At 39.9% G+C, this 25529-nt stretch overlaps 2 protein-coding genes across 5 annotated transcripts in view; one reads left to right on the forward strand and one right to left on the reverse strand.

The window, feature by feature from the left end:
• The first annotated feature begins 745 nt into the window (after window positions 1-745).
• Window positions 746-13468, forward strand: AGR2 (anterior gradient 2, protein disulphide isomerase family member). Of its 3 annotated transcripts, none has more exons than XM_020904981.2 (8): window positions 746-799; window positions 3730-3875; window positions 4136-4199; window positions 4318-4370; window positions 5654-5727; window positions 8377-8440; window positions 11200-11283; window positions 13160-13468. In XM_020904981.2, exons 2-8 carry the CDS (start codon window positions 3737-3739, stop codon window positions 13207-13209), a joined length of 528 nt encoding a protein of 175 aa, XP_020760640.1. In that variant the 5' UTR covers window positions 746-799; window positions 3730-3736; the 3' UTR covers window positions 13210-13468. The 3 variants fall into 3 exon arrangements, with proteins under 3 accessions (XP_020760640.1, XP_020760641.1, XP_020760642.1); XM_020904982.2 differs by having other exon boundaries at window positions 768-817; XM_020904983.2 differs by lacking the exon at window positions 746-799 and adding an exon at window positions 892-1028.
• A 6700-nt stretch (window positions 13469-20168) lies between these two features.
• The window catches only part of TSPAN13 (tetraspanin 13), a 34801-nt gene continuing 29440 nt past the window's right edge, over window positions 20169-25529 (reverse strand). For both annotated transcript variants that reach the window (XM_020904986.2, XM_070470592.1), the window contains exon 6: window positions 20169-21224. In XM_020904986.2, the coding sequence (XP_020760645.1) occupies window positions 21150-21224 (75 nt within the window). In that variant the 3' untranslated portion in view covers window positions 20169-21149. The remainder of the gene's footprint in view (window positions 21225-25529) is intronic.

The raw sequence follows: 25529 nt of genomic DNA on the forward strand, positions 1-25529 counted from the left end.
AATGAGAAAGTAGTTGCACATCTTAGTTTATAGGTCTGAAAAATGATGGAAATAGCTTCCTGCTATGCCTAGCAGGAAAGTTTGCCATTGAATGAGAAAATATCTGTGAAATACCTTTGAATTCTTTGGAGGAAAGTTCCTGCAAGGTGATTAATAAACACTCATAGTGTTAGGATATCTTTTTTTCAGTAACTTCTTTAGTTTTAATATATTATATGAATGCTTGGTTTGGATTACTTTCGTACCTACAGTGAATACACATTTTGTTTGACAAGAAAAGGAAGTACATTGTGTGAAATAATTTACACCATAATGGAGGACAGAACCTTATATGAGTATAGGGGTTAGAACTGTGAATCATCTCTTGTGTGTTTCTAACTAAAGAGAGGCAATCCACCCAAGAGAGAGAGAAAAAAAAAATTCTACAAACCACAAACTCCATCCAATCACATAAAGACAAATCAGCCTTCAGGCAAATCAAATGTCTTCATTTAAACCGTACCTGGATTTGGCACTCTGCCCACCTTTCTCAAATCTCTTAACAGTATGCTTTCACAAAGAGTTAAAGGCATACATACTGAAAGGCACTCCGTCTGCAACATTATTTTTAAAAAACAGGGAACTCTTTAGCCCCAGGAAGACCTGGGGAAAGAAAAGTTCCTTTCAGAGTCCGTACCGTGTGAATACAGGATTAGTGGGTGGGATTGAGGTGTGCTCAGGTGCATAAATAGAGGTGTGGGCTGAGCCAGCATACTAGGAAGCTTGGACTGCATCGAGGCCGCCTGGCTCACACAGACAGGTGGGTGGGGAGATCCAGGTAAGGCTCCTGACAGCATTGTTAGACGGGCACCTGTTAGAATGAGCTTTGGCCTCTGGTTACCACATCAAGGTGTAGGCAATCCACAGGCACAGGAGTGCGGGGCAGTTCCAGGAGCTGGAAAATGGGATTTGGAGAGGGAATTGATGGAATTTCCACCAGAGGCTTCCTGGAACTCTGTGGAAGAGTGATGTTCCTGAGCTGATTCAAGGTAATGCTTTCTCCCCCAGAAAACGAGAGGTTTAAGAGTAAGCGAACTCCTGGAGTTTTCAAGCCTGACACACAGCCCAGGGTCTCCCGTCTTGGTTAGTGAGCCCCGATCACCATCTAATGCTTGTTTCTTTCTTACTGGCAAAGCAAAGACCCGCAGGACTGTGAAACGTCAGCTCAGATTAGCTGCTGGGGATTACAGATCAGAATATTATTGCAAATCAGGAAATAGCTCTCCTTCTGTGTCTGATATAAAGATATCTTTATTGCTTATTCAGTCTTTAAATTCATAGGATAGAATGTAAAAGGAGAGATCTGGTTACTTTCCTAAAGCATTTATGAACAAGGACAATGAAACCTCCCGCAAGGCATTCATTGATGAAGACAGAGATATAATGACCAGTGAAAAGGGCTGGTTTCTTAGTGTGTGTATGTATGTCTTTCCAAATTATCAGGGTCCTCCATGGTTAGCTTTCTGTTTTGAGATGGTTTATGTGTGCAATTTGCAGATCACAGTCAATTCAGGACTAAAAATTGATGTGCTGGAAACAGTACTGTGAATCTCAGAAAATCCTGTTTGTACAGCAGGAGTTATATTTGGCTCCCTTGAGTCATCCTGCCATAAAACATGTATAAGGTATCAACAGTTCCAATCTGACTGCAAAGCTATAATAGGAGGTCCTAATGGCCACTTGCACAACAAGAATTGTCAGTGGATTAAATAAATACTTCACCACCTGTTTACTGCTATTTTTGCTAATATACATTTGTTGCCATACATAAAATATAAAATCAAATGTTTGTTGATAAATTTCAAGGCATTACTTGCCATGATATTTTCTAAATCAACTATTATCCTGACAGTGTAATTATTCTCACATAAGGGTTCTTGGTTTTTATTGTTGTTGACATGAAAAAGAAGTCTTTGTAACAAAAAGGCTAGAAGACTTGTAGCACACTTGGGTTGCTTCTGTAAAATACTGTATACAAAAATTGTTACTGGCATTTCTGTATCTTTATGGGTATAGAAAATGAAGACAGTGTATCCCTGTTTTTCACTTATGTCTTTTTTGTGAGATACTGCGTGGCTACTACATACTATGATATAGACAATAATTGGTCAGTTTAATACAAGGCATCATCTGGATTTGGTAACTCAGCAATGCCTTTTTTTTTTTTAATTGGTTAATGCTTAACAAGGGCTTCCCAGGTGGCACAACGGTAAAGAATCCACCTGTCAATGCAGGAGATGTGGGTTCAATCCCTGGGTTGGGAAGATCCCCTGGAGAAGGAAATAGCAACTCACTCCAGTATCCTTAACCGGGAAATTCCATGGTCAGAGGAGCCTGGCAGGCTACAGTCCAAGGGGTCTCAAAAGAGTGGGACATGACATCATGACTAAACAACAATGCTTAACACAGGTTTTTCCTCAAGCTATCAGAATATGAGAAAGTTTACCCCTTAAAAACACTGAACATTGATGGCCCATCCAGTTTCTCTTGCAGAGTTCATTTAATTTGAAACACACCAATATTAGGGTTAGGTGTTTCTTTTTAACAAATTTCAGTCTTTGGCTTTACTGGCACCCCAAGTCTCCAGCTTTGCCTGTAATGGTCCCTGGATGGCCCCAGTGATTCGCTAGTGCAATTCACTTTGTTGGCTTGCTTACTTCCTGACTCACCCATGGACTTTACCTTGCTATTCTCTTTCCCATTCATAAGCATCTGCTTTGAAATAGTACAACATTTCCTGATATTTAAATTTGGAATACTGGTAAGAAAAAAAAATTAACAAAGAGACATCCATGAGGTTGGTCTCTCTGTGTGATGTGTTCTGTAGAATATTTTATGGGATAAAATAGAACTGTTTTGTGCACAACCACCTACCTACACAGGCCCACACTAAGCGTCAAAGAATAAGTTCACTGGAAGAAACTTCCATTGATGTATTTTAACCAGTTCAGAACCAATATATCTAGAGTTTGAGTGAATGTTACACTAGGGAGACAGCTGTGTGTGTGCAAGCCTTTAGTTAAAAGATAAAGTTGGCAGTTTCTAAATGAAATAAATCATTTCACTCATATCTTATTTTTCAATGGCAGTGTCCCCATTTTAGCAAAATGTTAAAGAAATATGTATGTTTAGAGCAATTTTTTCCGAATGGGAAGATGGGAGCCAGCACTGCAAAGTGGCAAGATCCAAAAGCCATGGCTCTATGCCCATCTCATTGGTCTTCATTTCTCTGAATTTCAGATTCTTCATCTACAAAATGAGACACTGGGGAGGTGGGAAAAGAGGATATAACCGCTAAGATGTCTTCTAACATGAAGATTTTAGGAAAATATAAAATTTAAAGCAAATTCCCCTAGCTATAAGAATATATACATCTATCTCCTTATTTTCTTAAAATATATCTGTATGTATTTCTACATTGTATATTTCTATGGAGCTCTTCATCAGTATACTTTTTTTCTATATGGATCTATATCTATACAGAGATGGATAGATACAAATGTATACCATGCATTCTTAGGAAAGTTCTGTGGAAGGTATTTTTTCACTCCAATTGCACGTGTTCAATCCCATTTAAGCCTCAATTCTTGTTGGGTCCCACGGTTGTGCTGCAATCAGAAGACCTTGAAAAATTGCTACTTCCTTTTTGTTTTCCTGGATTCTTGCTAATTTACTTGTTTTCCATATCAGATCTGCCATGGAGAAGATTCCAGTGTCAGCATTCCTGCTGCTGGTGGCCCTTTCCTACACCCTGGCCAAAGACACCACAGTCAAACCAGGAGCCAAGAAAGACACGAAGGACCCTCAGCTCAAACTGCCCCAGACCCTCTCCAGAGGTAGGAGTCGCATCTTCGTTGGCCTCCAATTATACTTAATTGGGAAGGATTTGACTCTCTGAGCCGAGATCTGTGTGAACGTATTTTTGTACATGTTCTTTCTACATTTATCAAAGTTTACCATTATTTCTGTTTTCTCTAGAGGTTTTTGCTCTTCTTTAGTATCAAGTATATAACAATCCCTGTTTTACAACTGTTTTTCAATAGTTTTGGGTCTGAAAACATAACAGTTTTAGATACACTGGGTTTTTTTATTCTAGGTTGGGGGGACCAACTCATCTGGACCCAGACATATGAAGAAGCTTTATACAAATCCAAGACAAGGTAAAGACAAGCTTTAGGGAACTCTCTCAAAGCTCTCAAGAGAGCCATCTAGCGATCTTTAGTGACACAAAAAATCCTACTCCTTAAACACGATCCAATATCTCTTTGTCTCTTGAAGCAATAAACCCTTGATGATTATTCACCACTTGGATGAATGCCCACACAGTCAAGGTAATTTATACTTCTAAATATAATTTCTTTTATAGGTTTATAGCTTTAGGGGGAGGGTCCAGATCTCTCATCTTTATACCCTTAGCACCCAGCAGAGTTGAATTAAAAAGAAAATTTTATGTAGTAAACACTTTTTTTGAAGTAACTTCAAATATTTCCACATTTTGTGTTAACCATTGGCTCACAGTTTGAAAACACCAGCTCTAGAATTCATCCCTGACTTCTTGCTTTGTCTTTTATCCCACACTCAACACATCAGCAAATACCAAAGCTTTACCTTCACACTATGTCCGAGGCCAGCACCAGCCTCCTGCACACACCACCTGCATAATCACACAGGACATGGTGCTTAGAGGCCCCGATGCTTGTTGTAAAGATCAGCTGTTGCCATCTTAAAAGTCATAGTAATCATTGAACAAAGGGCTCCATATTTGCATTTGGCACTGGTGATGGTGGTTTAGCTGCTGTCCGACTCTTGTGACCCCACGGACTGTAGCCCACCAGGCTCCTTTGTCCATGGGATTTCCCAGGCAAGAACACCGGAGTGGCTTGCCATTTCCTTCTTCAGGGGGATCTTCCCAACCCAGGGCTCAAACCTGTCTCCTGCATTGCAGGTGGATTCTTTACCTCTGAGACAGAGGTAAAGCCCTACATATTACAAAGGCCCACTGGGCCCCATATATTATATAGCTGCTGCCCAAATGCAGACACTTCCTACCACCTTACTGCTACCATCCTGGTCCAAACCTAGATGAGATCTTGCCTAGATCTGTGACAGGCACCTACCTGGCTACCCTAGGATGCATCCCTAATATCTTTGAAGGCATCAGCCTCTCACTTCAATGTCATTTCCTCAAAGAAGTCTACCCTAAACACTCTCTAGCTTTTAAACCTCTTGCTTGGCTTTATTTTTCTTCAAAGTGCTTATCTCCACCTAAAACGACTTGCTTGTTTATGATCTGTCTCCCACGCAAACATGAGTCCTATGAATAAAGCACATTTTATTTTTTTCCCACTGCTCTATTCCCAGGCCATGAAACAGTCTTGCCACATAGTAACCACTCAGTAAACACAGGTTAAAAAAAATTGAGATGAATGATTGACTGGCCGAGCAGTAGAAGCGAAGCTGGCCAATGGTCTAGATATTTCTTCGTTAATCATTTGCAGAAAGTGTGGGGTTCAATACTCTATTAAAAATACAGTTCAGTTTAAAATCTAACAGAGAACCATGGTTTTACCTGGTGATGAGATGAATGCCTAAACTACTTTTCTCTGCATTATAGCTTTAAAGAAGGCATTTGCTGAAAATAAAGAAATCCAGAAATTGGCGGAGCAGTTCGTCCTCCTCAATCTAGTTGTAAGTTAGCGCTTCATCTTCACTGCCATTGCCCTCAGTATTTGAAATGGGTGGTTCCTTTTTCCCATATGTCTTAATCATACGACTTTAACGGGGATCTGTTCCGAACATCACATCTCATAGGCTACAGGGAGAAAGATGCTATTTTGCATCTATCTTGCATGTCTACATTTTGCTTATATATGTGCATATATATGTGATCACATCCGTGCCCAGTTGCTCAGGTGTGTCTGACTCTGCCACCCCCCAGACTTGTAGCCTGCTAGGCTCCTCTGTCCACGGAATTTCCCAGACAAGAATACTGGACTAGTTGCCATTTCCTTCCCCAGGCAATCTTCCCAACTCAGGGATTTTGTTTCGTGTTGAATAATTTTAAGCTGCCTGAATAATACTCTCCTGTGGTCCAGGATGTCTTTGTTGCTGTAATAAATGGCAGGTTTTTGTCATTTGCCAATTCCTTGCTATGCCCCTTTCCCCTGCAGTCCTGGCTGCTCTCCACTCATCCTTACTCATGTGCCCTCTCTTTCCCTGGAAGAGACAGCTCTCTTGGTGCCCAAATCTAATCACTTCATGAATGCTGTGGGCCAATGCTTCCCCATCCTAATTGGCCATCACCACCTCTCTTCATGGTAAAGCTTTCTGTTTTTATAAGTTCTACTCAGCGTAGAAACAGGATCCACTTCTGTTTCAAAGGCAAGCAATCAGTAAACAACTCCTTCTCTCTCTCTCTCTCTCTCTCTCCCCCCCCCCACCCCCTTCCTGGGTTGACAGATGAGCTTCTTCAAGGAACATCCACACCAGCTGTTTTTCTTCACCTCCTTCCACAGGCTCCTCTTCCTCCATTTACCCCTTAATATAAGTGACTTCCCGATCTCTACTCGACCTACTTCTCTTTTCATATTTTATATTCTCTATGGACAATTTCATCCAGACCTGCTCACTGCTAATTCCCCCATCTTCCTGGAATACACAACAGCTTCCAATCTGTGTCCACAACTGAATTTCAGAAATCTTGCAATCAGCTTTAACTTGACGTGTTCAACACTGAATTTATCAACATAACAGGGTTTTCAAAAAGCTCTTTTTTCTCCATTCCCTATTCCATGAGAGTGTTATTCTAGACTTGACTCTCTACCTCACCTCTGGCAGTCATGAAGGCCTGTGGTTCTGACTTGGAAATAGTCTTACTATTTGTCACTTCCCTGTAAATCCAGGACTACTGTTTTAGTCTAAGAGTTTTTCTCTTTGCTAGCTTACAGTAAGTGGCTCTCTGACTGCAAAGTAAATCCTGTCTGATCCCGCACGATTGTCAAGAGTAATTACTCTAAAAACCAAATTGGCATCACGGCTCTTCTAACATCCCTCCAGTGGTTCTTCTCTATTTACGGGCAAATCTAAACACTGTGGTGAGGTGTGCAAGGCCACTCACGAGCCACCCCTGAAGTAGCTTTCTAGCATCATCTCTCACTACAGCCTCAGCATCTTTTGCATGTGTGCTCACTCACTCAGTCCAACTTTTTACGACCCCATAGACTGTAGCCCACCAGGCTCCTCTGTCCACGGAATTCTCCAGGAAGGAATACTGGAGTGGGTTGCCATTTCCTTCTTCAAGGGGTCTTCCTGACCCAGGGATTAAACCTGAGTCTCCTGCATTGCAGGTGGATTCTTTATCACTGAGTCATACAAAAGCCATTCCTACCCTTTAGTCTCATCCAAATACTCGATTATAGAAACTGCTACATCTTTCATCTGCCTTTGTATCATCATCCCCCCCTTCTCTGCCCAGAATGACTTCCTTTTCCATGTAACTGACTCCTGTTCATTTTCTAAAGATTTCTCTTCACCCACTTCAGAAAGTTCTATGGAACCTGCAGACGGGGTTAATTGTCCTACTCTGGGCGCTCAATGTGCCTGCATATCCTTCATCATAACATTTCACCCACTGGATCCCCAATATTCCTTCTCCTTCTCTGTCTCCCAATCTGTGCTAAGTCACTTGAGTTGTGTCTGATTCTTTGTGACTCCATGGGCAGTAGCCCACCAGGCTCCTCTGTCCATGGGATTCTCCAGGCAAGGATACTGGAATAGGCTGCCATTTCCTACTCCAGTGATCTTCCCGACCCAGGAATTGAACCTGTGTCTCCTGCATTGACATATGGGCACCACTAGTGCCACCTGGGAAGCCCCTATCTCCCAAAAGACATGCATTAATTCAAGAGAAGTGCAGTACACTGTTCAATAAAGTTCTGAATTAAAACATGATAGATGAATTCTCAAGAAAATCCTGTTTGTTTTGCAGTTTCTCCAAAAATGACTTCCTTTTTTATTTCATTGATCTATTTCTTCCCACCTCATCCAAGATGCGTTCCCTGAACACCATATGCCTCCCAAATTCTCCCTTATTGAATTCTGGGGCTCTTTATTCATCACAGACATCAGCTCTTTACTTCCTGTTCTGCATCACATTCTGCTCTAGCTTATTATTTCATGCATGTAACTAGCTTCTCCATCTGCATCATAAACTCTGTGCTAGAGATGTGCCTTAGAGTGCTTTAAGGTCCTTAGTCCAGGAATGGACATGTTTTTATAACAAGTTTGAAAATAACTGAAGGATAAACAAACTGATATTTGCTTTTTTTTTCATCTTAGTATGAAACAACTGACAAGCACCTTTCTCCTGATGGCCAATACGTGCCCAGGATTTTGTTTGTTGGTAAGTAAAAGTGGCGATGAGATAAAACACTCTGAACACTGCACAAACATTGCCACATCTTCTCCTCCGTCCTGCGCGCCCCCACCTCTTGCTTCACCACAGCCAAGAAGTGACAAAGCTGGAGTGGGGGGTGGGGGGCCAGCTGTTAACTTTCAGTTTCACAAAATATTTTCATTAGAAACTGCAAGCTCCTATTTTCATACATGACATTTTTTCATCTGCTAATTTGAACTTCTCATTTTCTGCCATAAGAACACCTGAGATGGAAGTACCCTGTTCATTGTTTAAATGTATTTCCCCGAATTATATCATGCCTGTAAATATTTAATCAGGCATCATTTTGTGTGCTGGATTTTTCTTTCTGATGCTTTTGATAATTATTTTTTAGGTGTGTTATGAATATGGGCTGAAAGAAAAAAAAAATCAGAGGAGCCATGCTCCTTCCTGCCACTGGTACTTTACATATGCTGTTTCCTGTCTGCCCCCACCCTGCCTCAGTATCCCCAGGTCACCTGGGTCATCACTGTCATTCACAGACCTGCTCAAAGCCCCATGATGTGTTTTTGTAGCACCATGTTCCTCTCAATGGTCACTCTTTCCTCAGTTATAATTTTGCATTTACTGGGTGATTGTTGAATAATTATTGACCCCCAAGTGGTAGAGACTAGATCTTTTTCTGCTCATCATCATATTTTCAGAATGACCCTGTGGTAAGCTTACAGTAAACATTTGTTAAATGACTGAACAAATGAATTGAGTTTGACTTTGATCAAAGTGGCTCAGACGGTAAAGAATCTGCCTGCCACGTGGGAGACCTGGGTTTGATCCCTGGGTCAGAAAGATCCCCTGGAGAAGCAAACAGCCACCCACTGCAGTATTCTTCACTGGAAAATCTCATGGACAGAGGAGCCTAGCAGGCTGCAGTCCATGGGATTGCAAAGAGTCAGACACAACTGAGCAACTAACACTTTCACTTTGATCAAAGTCATACTGGAAAAAATGGACCATCCATAATTCAATTCATCACATAGCACACCTCAGTCTGAGCAAGCGGTTCATCTGCGTAACTCATCCATGTTCACACTAACCTACAAAATAGAGGGAAAAAGTGAAGGGAAGAAAGGAGCAAGGTTGAACCAGAGCTAATCTTAGAGTTTTGCTCTTGTAGGGATTTAGAAGATTTAGAATCCTTACACTGAAAGGGCCTTTAGAGGTTATCCTGCCAAACCCTGTTCAGGAATTCTCTTCGGCGCTCCTCTTAAGGGCGGTCTGCTGTGCTGTGCTTAATCGTTCAGTTGTGTCCAACTCTTTGTGACCCCAAGGACTATAGTCCACCAGGCTCCTCTGTCCATGGGATTCTCCAGGCAAGAATACTGGAGTGGGTTGCCAAGCTCCTCTGCGGGGGATCTTCCCAACCCTGGGCTGGAACCCAAGTATCCCACATTGCAGGCGGAGTCTTTACTGTCTTAGCCACCAGGGAAACCCAAGGGCATTTTAAGCCCGAATTCCTCTGGTCGTAAGAACCAGATCCCAGGCAGCGTGCTCTTCCAGCTCAGCAGTTCTCCACGAGGCCTGCATATTAGAATTGCCTGGGAGATCGGAAAAATCAAGTTGCCCAGGCTACATCTCAAGCCAGTTAAATCAGAATCTCACGGGGTGGGAGGCAGGTGGCAGTCTTTGAACGCTCTGGAGGTGACTCCCTTGGGCAGCCCAGGGAATGTGAGCCAATGGTTCGGAGACTTAAGAGCTTTTCTTTCGTAAATAGATTATGAAGGAGAGACCCTGTGTGTACACCAGGCAGAATTAGAGTAGATCTTAAGTGTTTCTTGAGTGAACACAGGTCAGTTTCCTGTAATTTATGTCTGCTGGTCCCAGTCCAACATTCTGAAATGACAGGGATTGTCCATCAAGTACCAGTGACAGACTTGGCATGCATGAGGCTAGGTTTCATGTGTCCTTTGCATCTAATTCTCAGGTAATGGACCACGGGCTCCTTTAATCACTCTCTTAAGGAAAGGCTGCTAGGCCTCTGTATTTCTTAATACCTCCTTTTTGGATGTATCTTGTTTATACCTTTTTTTCCTCATTAATTGGTAACTTCAAGTTAAACGTAAAACATGAAAAATAAAAAGACTTAAACCTAGAGGAATATATACATAAGGGACTCTCAAATCTCTACTTTTAACATGCAGCTTGTTAACAATAAAGTAAAAAAAAAAATCATGAGGACAATACACAATTATTTTACCTTGGCTCCTCTTAAGAGCTTGAATTCTTCTATTCATTAAAAAAAAAAAAACTCTGGTTTGGAAACCTATCATTTGATGTGAGTTTCTAATTATCTAGGCTTCTTTTGGTAAGATATTTCAATTACAACATAATCATTTCAAAAGTTTAAAATAATTATTTAGTAGAGAGGGCCATTGCTTTCACCAAAAACAAAACACCACTTCAACAATGTATATTACCCTGCTTTCAGGCTGCTATAGATAGAACAGCAGAGTTTGTAACCTTTTCCACAAATACTACTGCCTGGCTACTGAATGCTCCCAGTTTGGTTCTGGCTACCAGCTGCAGCAGCTGGAGATTGCAGACTGGATGGAGGAGAATCCCATCCAGCAGGGCACATCGTGTTCCTTTCATGGGATGTGAATAAATACGTAGGCTTTCATGGGATGCAAATAAACACGTAGGCTTCCTCTGCAAAAGAGGTTCCTTTGAAGCAAAATACTTCACTCCTTTCAACTTTTTCTTTGTAGACCCATCCCTAACCGTTAGAGCTGACATCACTGGAAGATACTCAAACCGTCTCTATGCTTATGAACCTTCAGACACAGCTCTATGTAAGTGTTACCTCCTTGGAATATCCACAGAATTGCTGTTGTGATGGGTAGAGAGTCTACATTGGGAGGGGAAAAAAGCCGTGCTCAGAGACTCCAGGGAAACAGTCTGACTATATCTAGTCTTGTGGTTCTCCATCAAATCACATTCACTTTGATCTCATTTTTTTAAATCTCAAAGAACAATTATTTAGATTAGGTGTCTTTCCCTCCAGGGAAAGACCATAGGACCATATTACCTGCTTTTCGCGTTTCTCTTTGGCACAAGTAACTCCTTCTACCACAAAACTGAGTACAATAGTAATAGTACCAGGGTAATAGTAATAATCTGCATGCTTTGTTAATTTTTTTTCACAAATAACAAAAGTGAAACCATTTAATCCAGCTTATTAAAGCTGAATTTGAGTTCAATTTTAAAGATCAGTAAGAAAGATGGTTCCAAATAGTTGCCAAGATACTCGATTCCCCTGGGGTTGCCATAAAATGGAAAAAAAAAAAAAAAAGTTTGAGACTCAAGGCAGAAGAACCTCAATGGGAAACTGTACCTAGCTGTGACATGTAATTAGTCCTTCTGGGAAGAAAACTGGGTTTTGTCCTAAGGATCAATTTGCTCAATGACTAATGACTGTATAGACTGGCATTGTCCAATTTGTCAGCCATTAGCCACCTGGAGTTTAATAGTAACTTTAATGAAAATTAAACAAAATTCACCAAGAGAAAACTGTATTTCAAAAAGACACATGTACCACAATATTCATTGTAGTACTATTTACAATAGCTAGGACCTGGATGCAACCTAGATGCCCATCAACAGATGAATGGACAAAGAAGTTGTGATACAAATATATGATGGTATATTACTCAGCCATAAAAAGGAATGAATTTGAGTCAGTTCTAGTGAGGTGGATGAACCTATAACCAGTTACACACAGTGAAGTAAGTCAGAAAGAAAAAAGCAAATATAGCATATTAACACAAATATATGGAATGTAGAAAAATGGTCCTGACGACCTATTTGCAGGGCAGGAAGACAGGACTCAGTCATAGAGAACAGACCTGTGGACACAGTGGGGGAAGGAGAGGATGGGGTGAATTGAGAGAGTAGCATGGAAATATAAACATCACCATGTGTAAAACAGACAGCTATTGGGAAGTTGCTGCATAACACAGGGAGCTCAGCCTGGTGTTCTGTGACAACCGAGAGGGGTGAGCTGGGCTGGGGAGTGAAAGGAAGGCTCGCGAGGGAGGGGACCCGTGTATACTTATGGCTGATTCACCCTGCTCTGTGGCAGAAACCAACACAACATTATAAAGCAATTATCCTACAGTTAAAAATGAAAACTAAAAAAATTCTCATCTACAGACACAGTGACCACATTTAAAGTACTTAATGAACAAGCACTGAATATGTTTCATCATCACAGAAATGTCAATTGGGTGTCATCAACCTAGAATGGTATATTGGGAAGGATTGTGAGGTTGTGTCTAGCAGCAGGAAAGAATGTCCCGGGCCATTAGCAATGCCTCCAGTGGGTGCTGAGAGAACCAGGCGATGCACATCCCAAGTGTATTGAACATTCTTGAGGTAATGGTACAAAGTTTACTAGGACTTTGGGCTCCTTAAAGGCAGGTATTCCGCACAGGTAATATCATCATGCCTTGTAGAAAATGAATCTAATAAACACTGGAAGAGATATGGATTATAATGAAAGCCATTTCATGTACTTTTAGAAAAAATTTACAGAATTACCAACTATTCACCCTATGATAAAACAGCACCTATTAAACAAGAAACAGAATACTAGAGTTTAGGGATAAACTTTAACTATTAATATAATTCTGATGATGTGTTGACTCTTGTAACTTTTTCCTCTATTAGTGCTCGACAACATGAAGAAAGCTCTCAAGTTGCTGAAGACTGAACTGTAGAGAAAACACAAAATCTGCAAGATCCACCCTTTGTGTTGGGCCTTGAGACTGGGAACCAGAGGTGGTTTTGGAAAACTATGGAGAAGGCTGAAGCACTGGTGAACCTACTGATTAGATGATGGTTTCATGTTACAACAGCTTTTTGTAAAAAAAAAGAAAAAGGTTTTACATATACATGTATGAAAATAATATCATATGCTTCCATAGTGAGCCATGATTTTTAAAAAAATAAATCCTTTTAGGGGGTGTTCAAACTGTTCATTTTTTTCCCAACCTGGTCTTTCACGAAAAGCTATTTGGTTTACTCACCAAATAGGATTTTTAAACACAAAATGTTCAAAAAGGGGACAAGACAAACCTAGTTCAAGCAACAAAGCCCAAAGATAGAATTATCATCTCATCTCACTATAGTTTCTAACTGGGTGACAAAAAGTAGACATGAGCTTGAACAACAGAAGTATCAAACAATATGCTCTAGGGTGACAGAATATCTAAAGGCATCCCGAGCAAATCAATATCTAACTGAAGACGTTCTCTGGTGGCTCATTGGTAAAGAGCCTGCCTGCAATGCAAGAGACACAAGAGATGTGAGTTTGATCCCCGGGGCTGAAAGATCCCCTGGAGAAGGAAATGGCAACCCCTTCCAGTATTCTTGCCTGGAGAATCCCATGGACAGAGGAGCCTGGCGGGCTACCATCAATGGGTCGTAAAGAGTCAGACATGAGTTAGCAACTGAGCATTACCACTAATTGAAGACCACCTTGCCTCACTCTGGCCAGAAACTCCTATGGACACACTTGAATTTAGCAATTCATTTTTAGTTAGACTTCGCTCTCAGAGAAAGCCTCTGACAGGTAGCTTTCTCCTTCAGAAGGCTAATTTTGTGAAAAGGTCATTCAGAGAACATCTGTATCCTTGAACACACTCCAACCACATCCTGAGAATTCAGCCTCATACTGTATTTGGTTTCTTAAGATTTCAGAGTACTGGCCTGAGATAAATTCGGTAAGAGCAAAGGGCAGTGACATCACCTCTATGGGGTAAAGATCAGAGATCACAATCTCTCTTTGGAAGGTTAAGGGAGAAGGTGGCACCAGAAATAGGAGAGCAGCTTTACATATTTTTAACTCTGTATTCCACCAGACAAAAACTGTTGTTGTTGTCTTGTTCAGTCACTCAGTCGTGTCCAACTCTTTGCAACGCCATGAACTGCAACATGCCAGGCTTCCCTGTCCTTCAACATCTCCCAGAGTTTGCTCAAACTCATGTCCATTGAGTCAGTGATGCCATCCAACCAACTCATCCCGTCACCCCCTTCTCCTTTTGCCTTTAATCTTTCCCAGCATTAGGGCCTTTTCCAATGAACACAATGAAAAGACAAAAATTAGCAATACGTATTCCTCTGTACTTACTAATTAATACTAAGTATCACTAATGTACTAGTGCACGTGTGCTCAATTATGTCCAACTCTTTGCGACCCCATGGACTGCAGCCTGCCAGGCTCCTCTGTCCATGGGATTTCCCAAGCAAGAACACTAGAGTCGGTTGCCATTTCCTTCTTCTGGGGATCTTCCTGGCCCAGGGATCCAGAGTTCGAACCTGCCTGACCTGCTTAGGCAGGCATATTCTTTACCACTGAGCCCCCTGGAAAGCCCATTAATGACTTCAATACATATTTAATCTCACATTCATTATTATACAAAGTTCCTTTATCATCCAACCTCCACTGCCTTCCTTAGCCCCCAAACGGTTCTGGTGGTCTGTGCCATGCTTTGTATATTGGTTATCTATTGCTTGTCTTAATTAACTTTTTGTTTCTTTGGATAGAGCCCTTCTGAGTAGGTCCTTTGGCATTAGTAACTTTCCCAGTTAATACTTTCTAAAATACTTTCTCTCACACAGTACTGTCAAAGAGCTCTGCACTAATCTGTTCTAAGCCTATGCTGATGATTTAAATCCTTAACAAAACTGTCACCAGAGGAATTGGGTGCCCTTCTTGTAAGTAGGTAACCTGCTGTGTTTAAAAAGGTAAAATGCTCCATTTAGAAATGTCTCTGAAGGTTAGCTGGAGAAAAAAAAAAAAAAAGAATTTCTACTTGAATAAACAAACATTTTGAATAACAACTTCTACGCTATTCAGGTTTCCCTTATTATACAATAAAAGTGGTTTTTTTTTTTTTTCAGATGCACTCATATGAAATATTAAGCCCTTAAAATGTACTGAATGTTATTTTAGCAACCCATATAATTTATAAAATATAAATACATCTCTAAGAACTCTAACGTTAAGGTTGCAAGGAAAATAAGTCTCCCATAGAAAAGTGACAGAGCAATAGTCATTTAAAAAAATTGATCAACTTTGACCCAGTTTCCTCTACTTTCAAGAATTTGTCCCAATGAAATCATTCAAGAGAAACTGTTCTATGATGCCTATGGCAACATTATTTAAGCACCACCTCCAAATCTAATGATTACTTAGTTCACTAACACAAAATGCACTATATTGTCATCAATAAGTTATAAACATCATAGAGAAACAAAAAAGACAAGTGAAAAAGAATTTTAAGAGTTTCTATGCTATAACTGCAAGTACAGGAAATGTTAAGAATGCCTGCTCTTTCTACCAAGTCCTTTACTGTCATCTCACAATCTTTCCTTTGTGTTTAAATAACCTTACGTGAAATCATACCTTCAGGGAGAAATGGAAGAATGCTTTAAGACTAGAGTCTTATTTCAAACAGCTGAATAAAATTGTTGGTAACCTAGTTGGGATATAAAATGGTGTAGTTACTATGGAAAAACATATGACCATTCCTCAAAAAATACAATTATCATACATCTGATAAGTCCACTTTTGAGTAGGTACCCCAAAAGATATCTTTACACTCACATTCATAGCACCATTGTTCACAACACCTTGGAGGTGGAAGCAAACTAAATATCCATCGATGAATAAATGGGTAAACAAAATATGTGATATACATATAGAATGGAGTATTATGTAGCCTTTAAAGGAAGGAAATTTTGACATAGGCTGTAACATAGATGAATATGGAGGACACTATGCTAATGTCCACAAATTCTGTCCTATTTCAACATGAGGCATATGTATTAGTCAAATCCATAGAGTCAACGTAAAATGGTGGTTGTCAGCTGCTGAAGGCAGGGAGGAATGAGGGGTTATTATTTAACAGAGTTTCAGTTTCAGAAGATGAAAAAATTCTAGAAATGAGTGGTGGTGACGGTTGTGCAACAATGTGAACGTACTTAGTAACACCGAACCACATACTTGAGGGTTAAAATGATAGATTTTATGCTATGTATATTTTACCACCTTCAATTTTTTTAAATCAGTTTTATCTGAGGCCCCACAGCTTGCAGGGGAGGGGGCAGGGACAAATTCTGGAAAAAAATTAGTAACAAAAAGCATCTGTAAAAGTCATTTATGTAGACGACCAACATACCTGACTACACCTGTTTTAGAACTGTGGTCTTCTTCAAAGGACCATCTAGGACCAGCTAATGCTGCTCTGGTTTTCTGCTTGTCTGATGCCTTCAGTAATCCTAGGTAGCTACCGAGGTCCCATATTTAATAATCCCTGGTGAGGACAGAAGCCGAGGGGGAGAAGACAGAGAGCTCAAAGGCAAAAACAGAACTTTCCAGGGCCCCACCAATGAGCAGCCCTCAAAGTCCAGATGAAGTCTGCCCGACTTACTAAAAGGCCACTGGTCAAGCTGTGACCTCACCGACCTGTCAAAAGCAAGATCCCCAAAGCAAGCAGAGTGGTTTTACTCCCCAGGTGGTGGCAAAGTCCATTCTTTGACATATATTTTAACTCACAGGCAACTCCCTGAAGTCCTCCTCTGCAAAAGAACTCCAAAAGCTGAGTTTCCTGAGGGGAGGGGAGAGGAAAGAGAGAGCAGCGGAGCAGAGGGGGGTGGGGAGGAGAGGGGAGGGCAGGGGAGAAGCAGCCTGGCACTTGGAGGGGGAAGAGGGGTCTGCTTTGGCCCTTTCCCAGTCTCAAGAGTCATTTCAAAGACTACAACTGTCATTGACTATAACTGTGATAGTGACATTCTCAAAACACTTCAACACGAAAAGCTCTGTCTGGTCTCTTTTCTCTTTTTCCCTCTCCCTCTGGGGTCAGGTGGAAGCGTGGGGCAAAGAGCGCTGACCCTTTAAAATTATCTAGAAAACATTCTCTGAAAACCCACCTTGTAATTAATTGCCCCTGGCATAGAGAGCCTGGTGTAAAAATCAACTGCAGGCCTCAAACATACCAAGGGCCCAACAGCTTTAGATGAACCCCCTTCTCTTATCCAGAAACCTGGACAACTTGGTCTTTCCCCTTACTGTCATCGCCAATAAAATAACCGACCTGGGGATGCTCCTCTTTGCCTAACCATGACGTCTGAAAGTGTTTTTCCCCTAGAAAATACTATGTAGAAACATGATTCTAACTTTCTCACTGCCAGGTAAATGGTGAAACAGTTTCATATGTTTAAACAGTGCATTTTCAAAAGGATGAATAAACTTAAATAGGGCTAAACAAATATTTAGAAAAACAGTGTGAGGTTGTTTCTGGCTGAAGGAAATGAAGAACTAAAAGCCGCTCTTCTGGTTCCTTTTTCCTCTGAAACGTTCCATTCAGCAACATATTACTGAGGTTGAACACGTATAACTGGTTTTCACACCAAAATCACAGTGGCTCAGATGACGCAGGAGCTGAGAGGAATTGAAGCTATATGAGCTGAAATTTCTAGAATGTATCGCCTCAAAATTTTCCATCTGTAATAGCATTATGTTTCTCTAAAACATTTCTCTAAATGAAACACATATACAGAGAATGAGAGAATTTTTTAAAGCCAAGTTTTTGTCTTTTTTAATAAATGCTAGAAGAAGGAAGCTCTAGAGTCTTTAGTCCGCTGTCGCTCAAGACAGACCCTGATTTGACATGCACATTCCTTTGAATTCACAAAATGTTTTTGTGGCAAAATTTCTGTGCACACAGGCAGCGGCCCTCCTGCCACCCTAGGATCAGCTAGATCTCAGCAGGTTCACCAATAGCCATTTGGGACTCAGAGGTTAGTGGTCCTAAAGATTCATGCTTCTCAATCCCCGAGTTGTAACTGAGTTGACCTAAATAATGCTGTTGCAATTAGAGCACAAACCAAAGCTATGGGTTGCTTTCCTCTTGAACAGCCCCTTTCCACATAGAATCACTTGTACCAAGAAAAAGTATTCTATTAGGAGATTCCAGAACCTCATGGAAACTTCAAAATGCAACAAAGCAAATGGGGAAAATACAAAATAAAGGAAGACAGAGTCCAAAAATCTCGCTTCCTTCATGTGTCACAATCTCATGGTACAAGTGGGAACGTTTTTAGGGTTGCTCTGAGCCCTGTTATGACATGGAAGGAGAACAGAACATGCCACTCCAGAAATTGCCTCTTTGGCATAAAGATTATTGTGAGCTGATTATGTCAGGGGAATCACCGGCTGAAACTGCCCACCCTGGTCAGGCAATCACAGAAACCATCTGCATGAGTTATTTTATCTAACAGGAAATCCTCGTAAGGAACATGGAACTAACAGGTCACCACCAACCAGGAGAATCCGGGTCGAAAGGTTGGAAGGCGACAGGAGATGCGAGTCCGTATGTCCTCCCAGAATCCTCCTCGCTGGACTCCATCTTGACTGAGTGATGTGTGAGCCACTGGGAAGGACCCTGAGTCAGAAAGATCGGCCAGAGACACCCCGGAAATTAATCGCGTCACCACAAAACCCAAGACAGCAAGCCCCGTGGCAGAAGAGTCCTCTTGGGTCGCCTTACCCTCCTGCTCTCCACCCAGCTGACCCTTCTCAATAAAGTCTCTTGCTTTGTCAGCATGTGTGTCTCCTCGGACAGTTCACTTCTGAGCGTTAGACAACTGTCCGCCTCTCGAGACCTGGAAGGGGTCCCCTTTCTTGAAACAATTATTTTGGAGAAACGACAGGAGAAGCTCTGAAAAAAGAGTAGAAATGTACTCTTCTGTAAGATAAACTTACATTTAAATCTCCATTTGTAAATACGTCTCCTCCTCTGAACCAGGAAGAGAAGCATGATTCCAAATCACCAAAAACTGCTATCGATGGCACTGGCTTAAAACTGCTAACAAACCTCATCCTTGTTTACTGTGCCTTTCCCGGTAACTTCCCATAACTGGCTTCCTGACCACCACCACCCCCTCACACACATACACACACACACACAGCCCTTTCTTTTGCCCTCAGCTAAAGATGGTATTAAGACAATGCCTTGAGCCATCTCAAAGAGTTAATCTGTTTTCCTGGATATTTCCTATATGTACATGAGGTATACATGTTAATAAACTTCTGCTGTTTCTCTTATCTGTCATTTGTTAAGTGGGGTCTCAGTCAAGGACTCTAGAGAATAGAGGGAAAATGGTTTTTCTTCGTCTACAATAGCATGGAAATCGCACCAAGAAAATTTAGTTTTCTTAAAAGATGAGCCAGTCTGTCAGAGGCATGTAAGTACCCACCAACAAAATGCTCTAAAATTCTATAGGTCAGCCATCTCTTCTCTTTCTTGGTCTAAAAGCATCAAAACAATTACCAATGAAATATCATATACTACATAAAATATGACAGGAAATTAGTAATTTTTAGTGACAGAAAAGAACTTCTATATTTCCCCCCACCAAGATAAGCAACTTCTCTTTTAAAAAACAATTTTCACGTGGAGAAAATATTAGACATTGAAACATTTCAAGAAAAGATTTTGGCATGACTACTGGTGCTGGAAGTTAATTCCCTGGTTGGATTACAGACTGAAATAGTGACTCAGTTCTACGCCAGTCAGAGCAAACCCAAAGCAAAAAAGAGAATTCCACTTCACTTAATTCATTTATCAACCCTTCCATTACTTTCTTTTAATTCAAAAATCCAAAGACGAAGAAAGGTTTCCATACTTTAATTTTTTAACATAATATACAGAACCACAATACTACTTAAATTTCAAATTATGGGAGATCACATTCAAATATGCTTGGATTTGACAAGCTGCTGTAACAATACTGAGAAATTTCATGAGAAGGGTATTTAGAATTTGTAAGATAATCAAATATCATTTTATTACATGGGCCAATGCATTAATAGTAACTTGTTTATTAAAAAGGCAATATTTTGGACTTCAAATTATTATAAAAGAATACCAAGATTATATATAGATGTACTTTCTGAATTTCTCAAACTCATTTCATTTTGAAGGCCGAAGGTAAAAGTTACACATTAGGACATTCAGGAAATCATTTCTCCTTTGCACTTACCTGTAAAAATCAAAACCTAAACCATACTTTTCTAAAGACATGACTATTTCTAGACTACACTAGCGTGATCAGAAAGACTATTAGAACTAAATTATCACTTTTATATTAACAATATTCACCACATCACTTCTTTCCTAAAAGGACAAAAAACTGGGGAGTTTAGATTTCCCTTGTTGAACTTATAATAATCTCATACTTTCTGGCTTTAATAAACCTCAACTCTTTTTTTCCAGTGAGAACTATCTATACAGCACAGTGCCACATAACAATTATTCCAGTGAGATGCACATTAAGAGTCACAATATGATCAACACAATAGTGCCTTACAAAGTTTTTCTGCAGGTAAAAATGCTAAGAAAGGCCACAGTAGACAGTGCCAGACACTGTGAAAAACAGTAGATTACAGGTACTACTGAGGTTCAGAGGAGACCACAAGTTTCAGATTTGTTTCAGCAATGGAAAAAGAAAAACATTTAGAGAAACATAAAAATATATAATTTCACTGTCAATAATGTAATTTTTCAGGTACTGTTTCCTTAAACAGGCAAATTAGCTTAACTTAGAGGAAATGTACAAGATCAGCATATGAAAGATGCTCCTTGTTTTCTCATCAAAGGAATGCACTAGGATTAGCACGAGGGTCTTTCTGGTTCCTGTATCTGTAGGTCAGCCAAACACCCAGGATCTGGAACGGAAGGACGAAAAGAAGAAAGAGAAAGTAACAGTTGTGCGTGTTTACTCAGTTGATCCATAAAACAATCTGAACTCTCTGAAGCACTTTGTATTGTTTGTTCAAAGAGGAAGAGATTTCTTTTTAAAATGCAGTGAGTAACCCAAATTAGATGCCCGAAGAAAAACTGAACAGTAGGGTAGGCTGACTAATGGTGCTCTGAGCTTGTCCACAGCATAATCCTCAGAACCTGTGATCATGCTATCTTACACCATAACAGGGACACTGCAGAGACGACTGTGTTAAAGCTCAAGACTGTGTTAAAGCTCATGAGATAAAGAGATCACGAGAGTGAACTCTGTGATGCAATCACAAGGGTCCTTGAAAGAGGGAAGCAGGAAGGACGAAAATCCGAGATAGAGCCAAGAGATACAGCTCAAAGGCAATGTGACAACACAGGCATTAGCAAGTACAGTCAGAAGACGCCATGCTGCTAGCTTTGAAGGTGGAAAAATGTCAATTCGGAATCGAGCCAAGGAGCGCAGGCAGCCAGCCTCTAGAAGGCAGAAAAGGCAAGGAAACAGGTCTCTCCTAGAGCTTCCAGAAACTGTCTCCACTTTAAGCTTCTGACCTCCAGAAGTTTAAGGCAGTAAATCTGCGTGGCCTTAAGCTACTACAAGTGTGATTATTTATTAGAGCACAAAAGGAAACAAATACAAACACTAACTTGTCTTAACAGCTAAAATATCATATGTTTTGCTAATTCAAACTGAGTTCGGTGAAAATTAAGCAATAACAAAAACCCTGCAATAAATACATTTCCCAACACAGATGATAAAAAATGTAATTCCTACCTCTCCAAAGGTGGGGGGATGCACACTTTCAGAAAAGTAATTAAGTAGTGATTGTGACATTTCCCACACCATGTTCACTAATGAGATAACCAATAGAACCTATTATTTTTTTAATTAAGAAATGTGTTCATTCTGGTGGTCCTGCTACCTCAAAGCTGATTTATTTAAACTACTCAAAAATTCTTAGACAAAATTTAATGGAACAAAATGCAATTCAAATTATATTTCCATATTTCAGACCTAGGCCAACTTTTAATCTAAATTTTGTCCATTCGACTTCATAACTACATATTAGCTGTTGAAACTTCCTCTAGAGAATTGTGGCAAATCCAAAATTTTCTCCATTTACCACAGTAATAATTCCCGAGTTACTGAAAAACTCATGACTGGCAGAGGAGTTCCCTGGTGGCCTAGGGGTTAGGATTCTGGATTTTACTGTCACAGCCTGGGTTCAATACTTGGTCGGAGAACTGAAATCCCACAAGCTGTGAGGCATGGCGGAGGGGAAAAAAAAAAGGAAATTCATGACTGGCAATGTTTATATAATTGTTATCTAAGGATGTAGGGGCTGCTGGTTTGTGAGTTGAATCAAGGAAAGATAAGGCTAATTTAAGGAAGTGGAAAGTCTGGTTTGGAGTCTGTATGACGAGGCAGGGGTGGGGGGAACTTACTTAAACATACAAAGAGTACTTTGTCTCTAACTCTGTTCTTCACACTTCACAAATTCATACCATTCGATCAAAAACTCCATATGATAGGAATTGTCATCATCCTCATTTTACCAATGAGGGAACTGAGGCAGGGAGAGGTTAAATAACTGGATAACAGTCCCCCAGGTCATGCGCGCTAGAACCAGGGTTCAAATCTGGGGTCTATGCGTCTAACTATGTTTGTTGCTTGACAGAAGAATCTGATGTGCTACCGGCCATTCTTAGGCTAACAACATTCCATCTGCCATTGCAGCCACACTCATATTACAGGACGGAAATCCTTTCCCACCTGCTGCCAAGGAGTAACTTCTCCACCCCTCAACCTGCCCGACCATCATTTCTGAGGCTCCGGCCTCAGAAACACGGGCACACAGGGAACTTCAGGTTAGAAGTTTTGAGATTGTTAAATACTTTTATTATCAACCCAGGATACAAGCTGATGGTGCAAGTTACAGTTCTTAGGGCAAACACAGCCATTGAGTCCATTAAATACTCATAACCTGGAGCCATATTCTATCAAAGTTTAATTCCTCCAGTTCGACTGTGACAAAACAAGACCACCTCTCCTCTGTCCCACTGCCAAACCACTATCTCCTTGCAACCAAGGAGGGCATGACAGGGAGGTCATGCCCAAAACACAGAAAGATCCAAGTTAGACAATTATTTATATTGGATTTTTAGATTACAAAGGTGCTCATGAGTTAAAGATTTTCAGTGGTAACTTTAGACCTGATCATGAACTCTGCTGATTCTAGAACCTATACCCAGGACATGGTAGGTCACCAAAGTACAGTTTTATAAAATGTCTATGTAGAATGTGCAACAAGTGTGTCCTTTGCTATTTATTTTTATATTTATTAAATGTAGAAAGATGTAACATAATATGCCAAATTATTAATGTTGATGATTTGAGTCGGTAACTTTAGGTAATAGATACACAATCTTTCAGCTTCACAATTTTCTTTATTTTCCAAAAGTTTCTACAAAGCACATGCACTAACTTTTAAAGCTTCTTTTTTTGATTTTAAATCAATGTTTCTTTGATGGTTTAACTATTTTCATGTGTTACAAATAGTTCAAAATGAAATCTTAATTTCTTCTATGACAAGAAATCATCAACTAGTTAGATTCATCCCTTCAAGTTCAGAGAATTGCTGATTCTGTGAAATACTGAATAAAAATTTAAAAAGTGAGTGTATACATCAGAAAAATATCAGATTGGATAAAATGTTATTAAAATCTCTAGCTAGGTTTCAAAAGGAATTGGTGTATAAAATATAAAGAAGGACTCCATGAAAGAACACTTGAGAAATCTAAGACCCATGAGTTTATAGTCTTAAATAATTAGTATTTTAAAAAACAGTGGGGGCTGGGAAGAATGAACAGAGCATAGAGGATTTTTAGGGCAGTGAACGTACTCTGTATAATACCATAATGATGGATATATTTGTCTGAACTCATAGATTGTACAACGCCAAAAGTGAACCCTGACAGAGGTTATGGACTTTGTGTAGTTATGATGTGCCAGTGGAGGTTAAATGTGACAAATGCACCATCTGGTGAGTAGTCGTGATAGTGGGGGAGGCTGTGCATGGGTGGGAGGGGGGAGGGGGATCCTGGAAATCTTTGTTCCTTCCTCTCAATATCATCGTGAACTTAAAACTGCTCTAAAACTACACTCCTCTTTAAAAATATATGCAGAGCTGAAGGCAGTGTGATCTAATGAGAAGAAAATGGAGCTGCTCAAAAGGACTAAATTCTCAAAATATATCCCAGATATAAAAAAGAAACCATGTAAACCATGTAAATCCATGGCTAATTCATTTCAATGTATAACAAAAACTACTGTAATGATGTAAAGTAATTAGCCTCCAACTAATAAAAAAAATAAATTAATTAATTAAAAAAAAAAAAAGAAGAAACCATGTGGCAATATTCTGATAATTGTTGACTCTGGCTAATGAAGCATATTCAGATTGGTCATGCTAATTTTTTTCCCATCTATATTTTCAAGTTTTTATGACAAAAATCCAATTTTCTTTTAAAGGAAAGATAGGAAACATGTACAGAATTGTTTTCAAGTGGTATATGTATTTTGGATCGATGCCATGACCAACCCAGAAGATGGCTCTTTCCTGAGAAAAAGTAAAATGAAAAAATGTTTAGATTAGAAAAGGATGTCAGGGGAAACTTCCTTTAAAAAGTGAATACTAAGCTTGGTCTTTATCTCCACTTTGATCATTATAGCTAAGAGTGGACTTTTCATTCTTGAAGGGAAACAGAAATTGAATTAGAATAAACTGTGTAAAATACACACACACATGTATGTATATAATGTGCTGTCTATATTACTTATACATTTTATACATATGTATGCATATACATATTATATACATATGTATGTATACACACATATACATATGCACATATGTATGCATATACATATTATATACATAAATGCAATACATGTCTATATTATACATTTTATACATGTGTATGCATATACATATTATATACATAAATGCAATACATGTCACACACAATTAAAATGAGATCTAAGGTGTAACATGGTGACTGCAGTTGATAACACCACATTGTACAACTGAAATTTGCTAATAGAGTAGAATTTAAACGTTCTCACCAAAAAAAATAGGTAAATATGGAAGGTTATGGGTATGTTAATTAAATTGGTGGGGGAATCTTTTCACTTGTATAGTGTAGTATAGTAGTGCTAAGTCGCTCAGTTGTGTCTGACT

The sequence above is a fragment of the Odocoileus virginianus genome, chromosome 1, assembly GCF_023699985.2.
Source record: "Odocoileus virginianus isolate 20LAN1187 ecotype Illinois chromosome 1, Ovbor_1.2, whole genome shotgun sequence".
Lineage (NCBI taxonomy): Eukaryota > Metazoa > Chordata > Mammalia > Artiodactyla > Cervidae > Odocoileus > Odocoileus virginianus.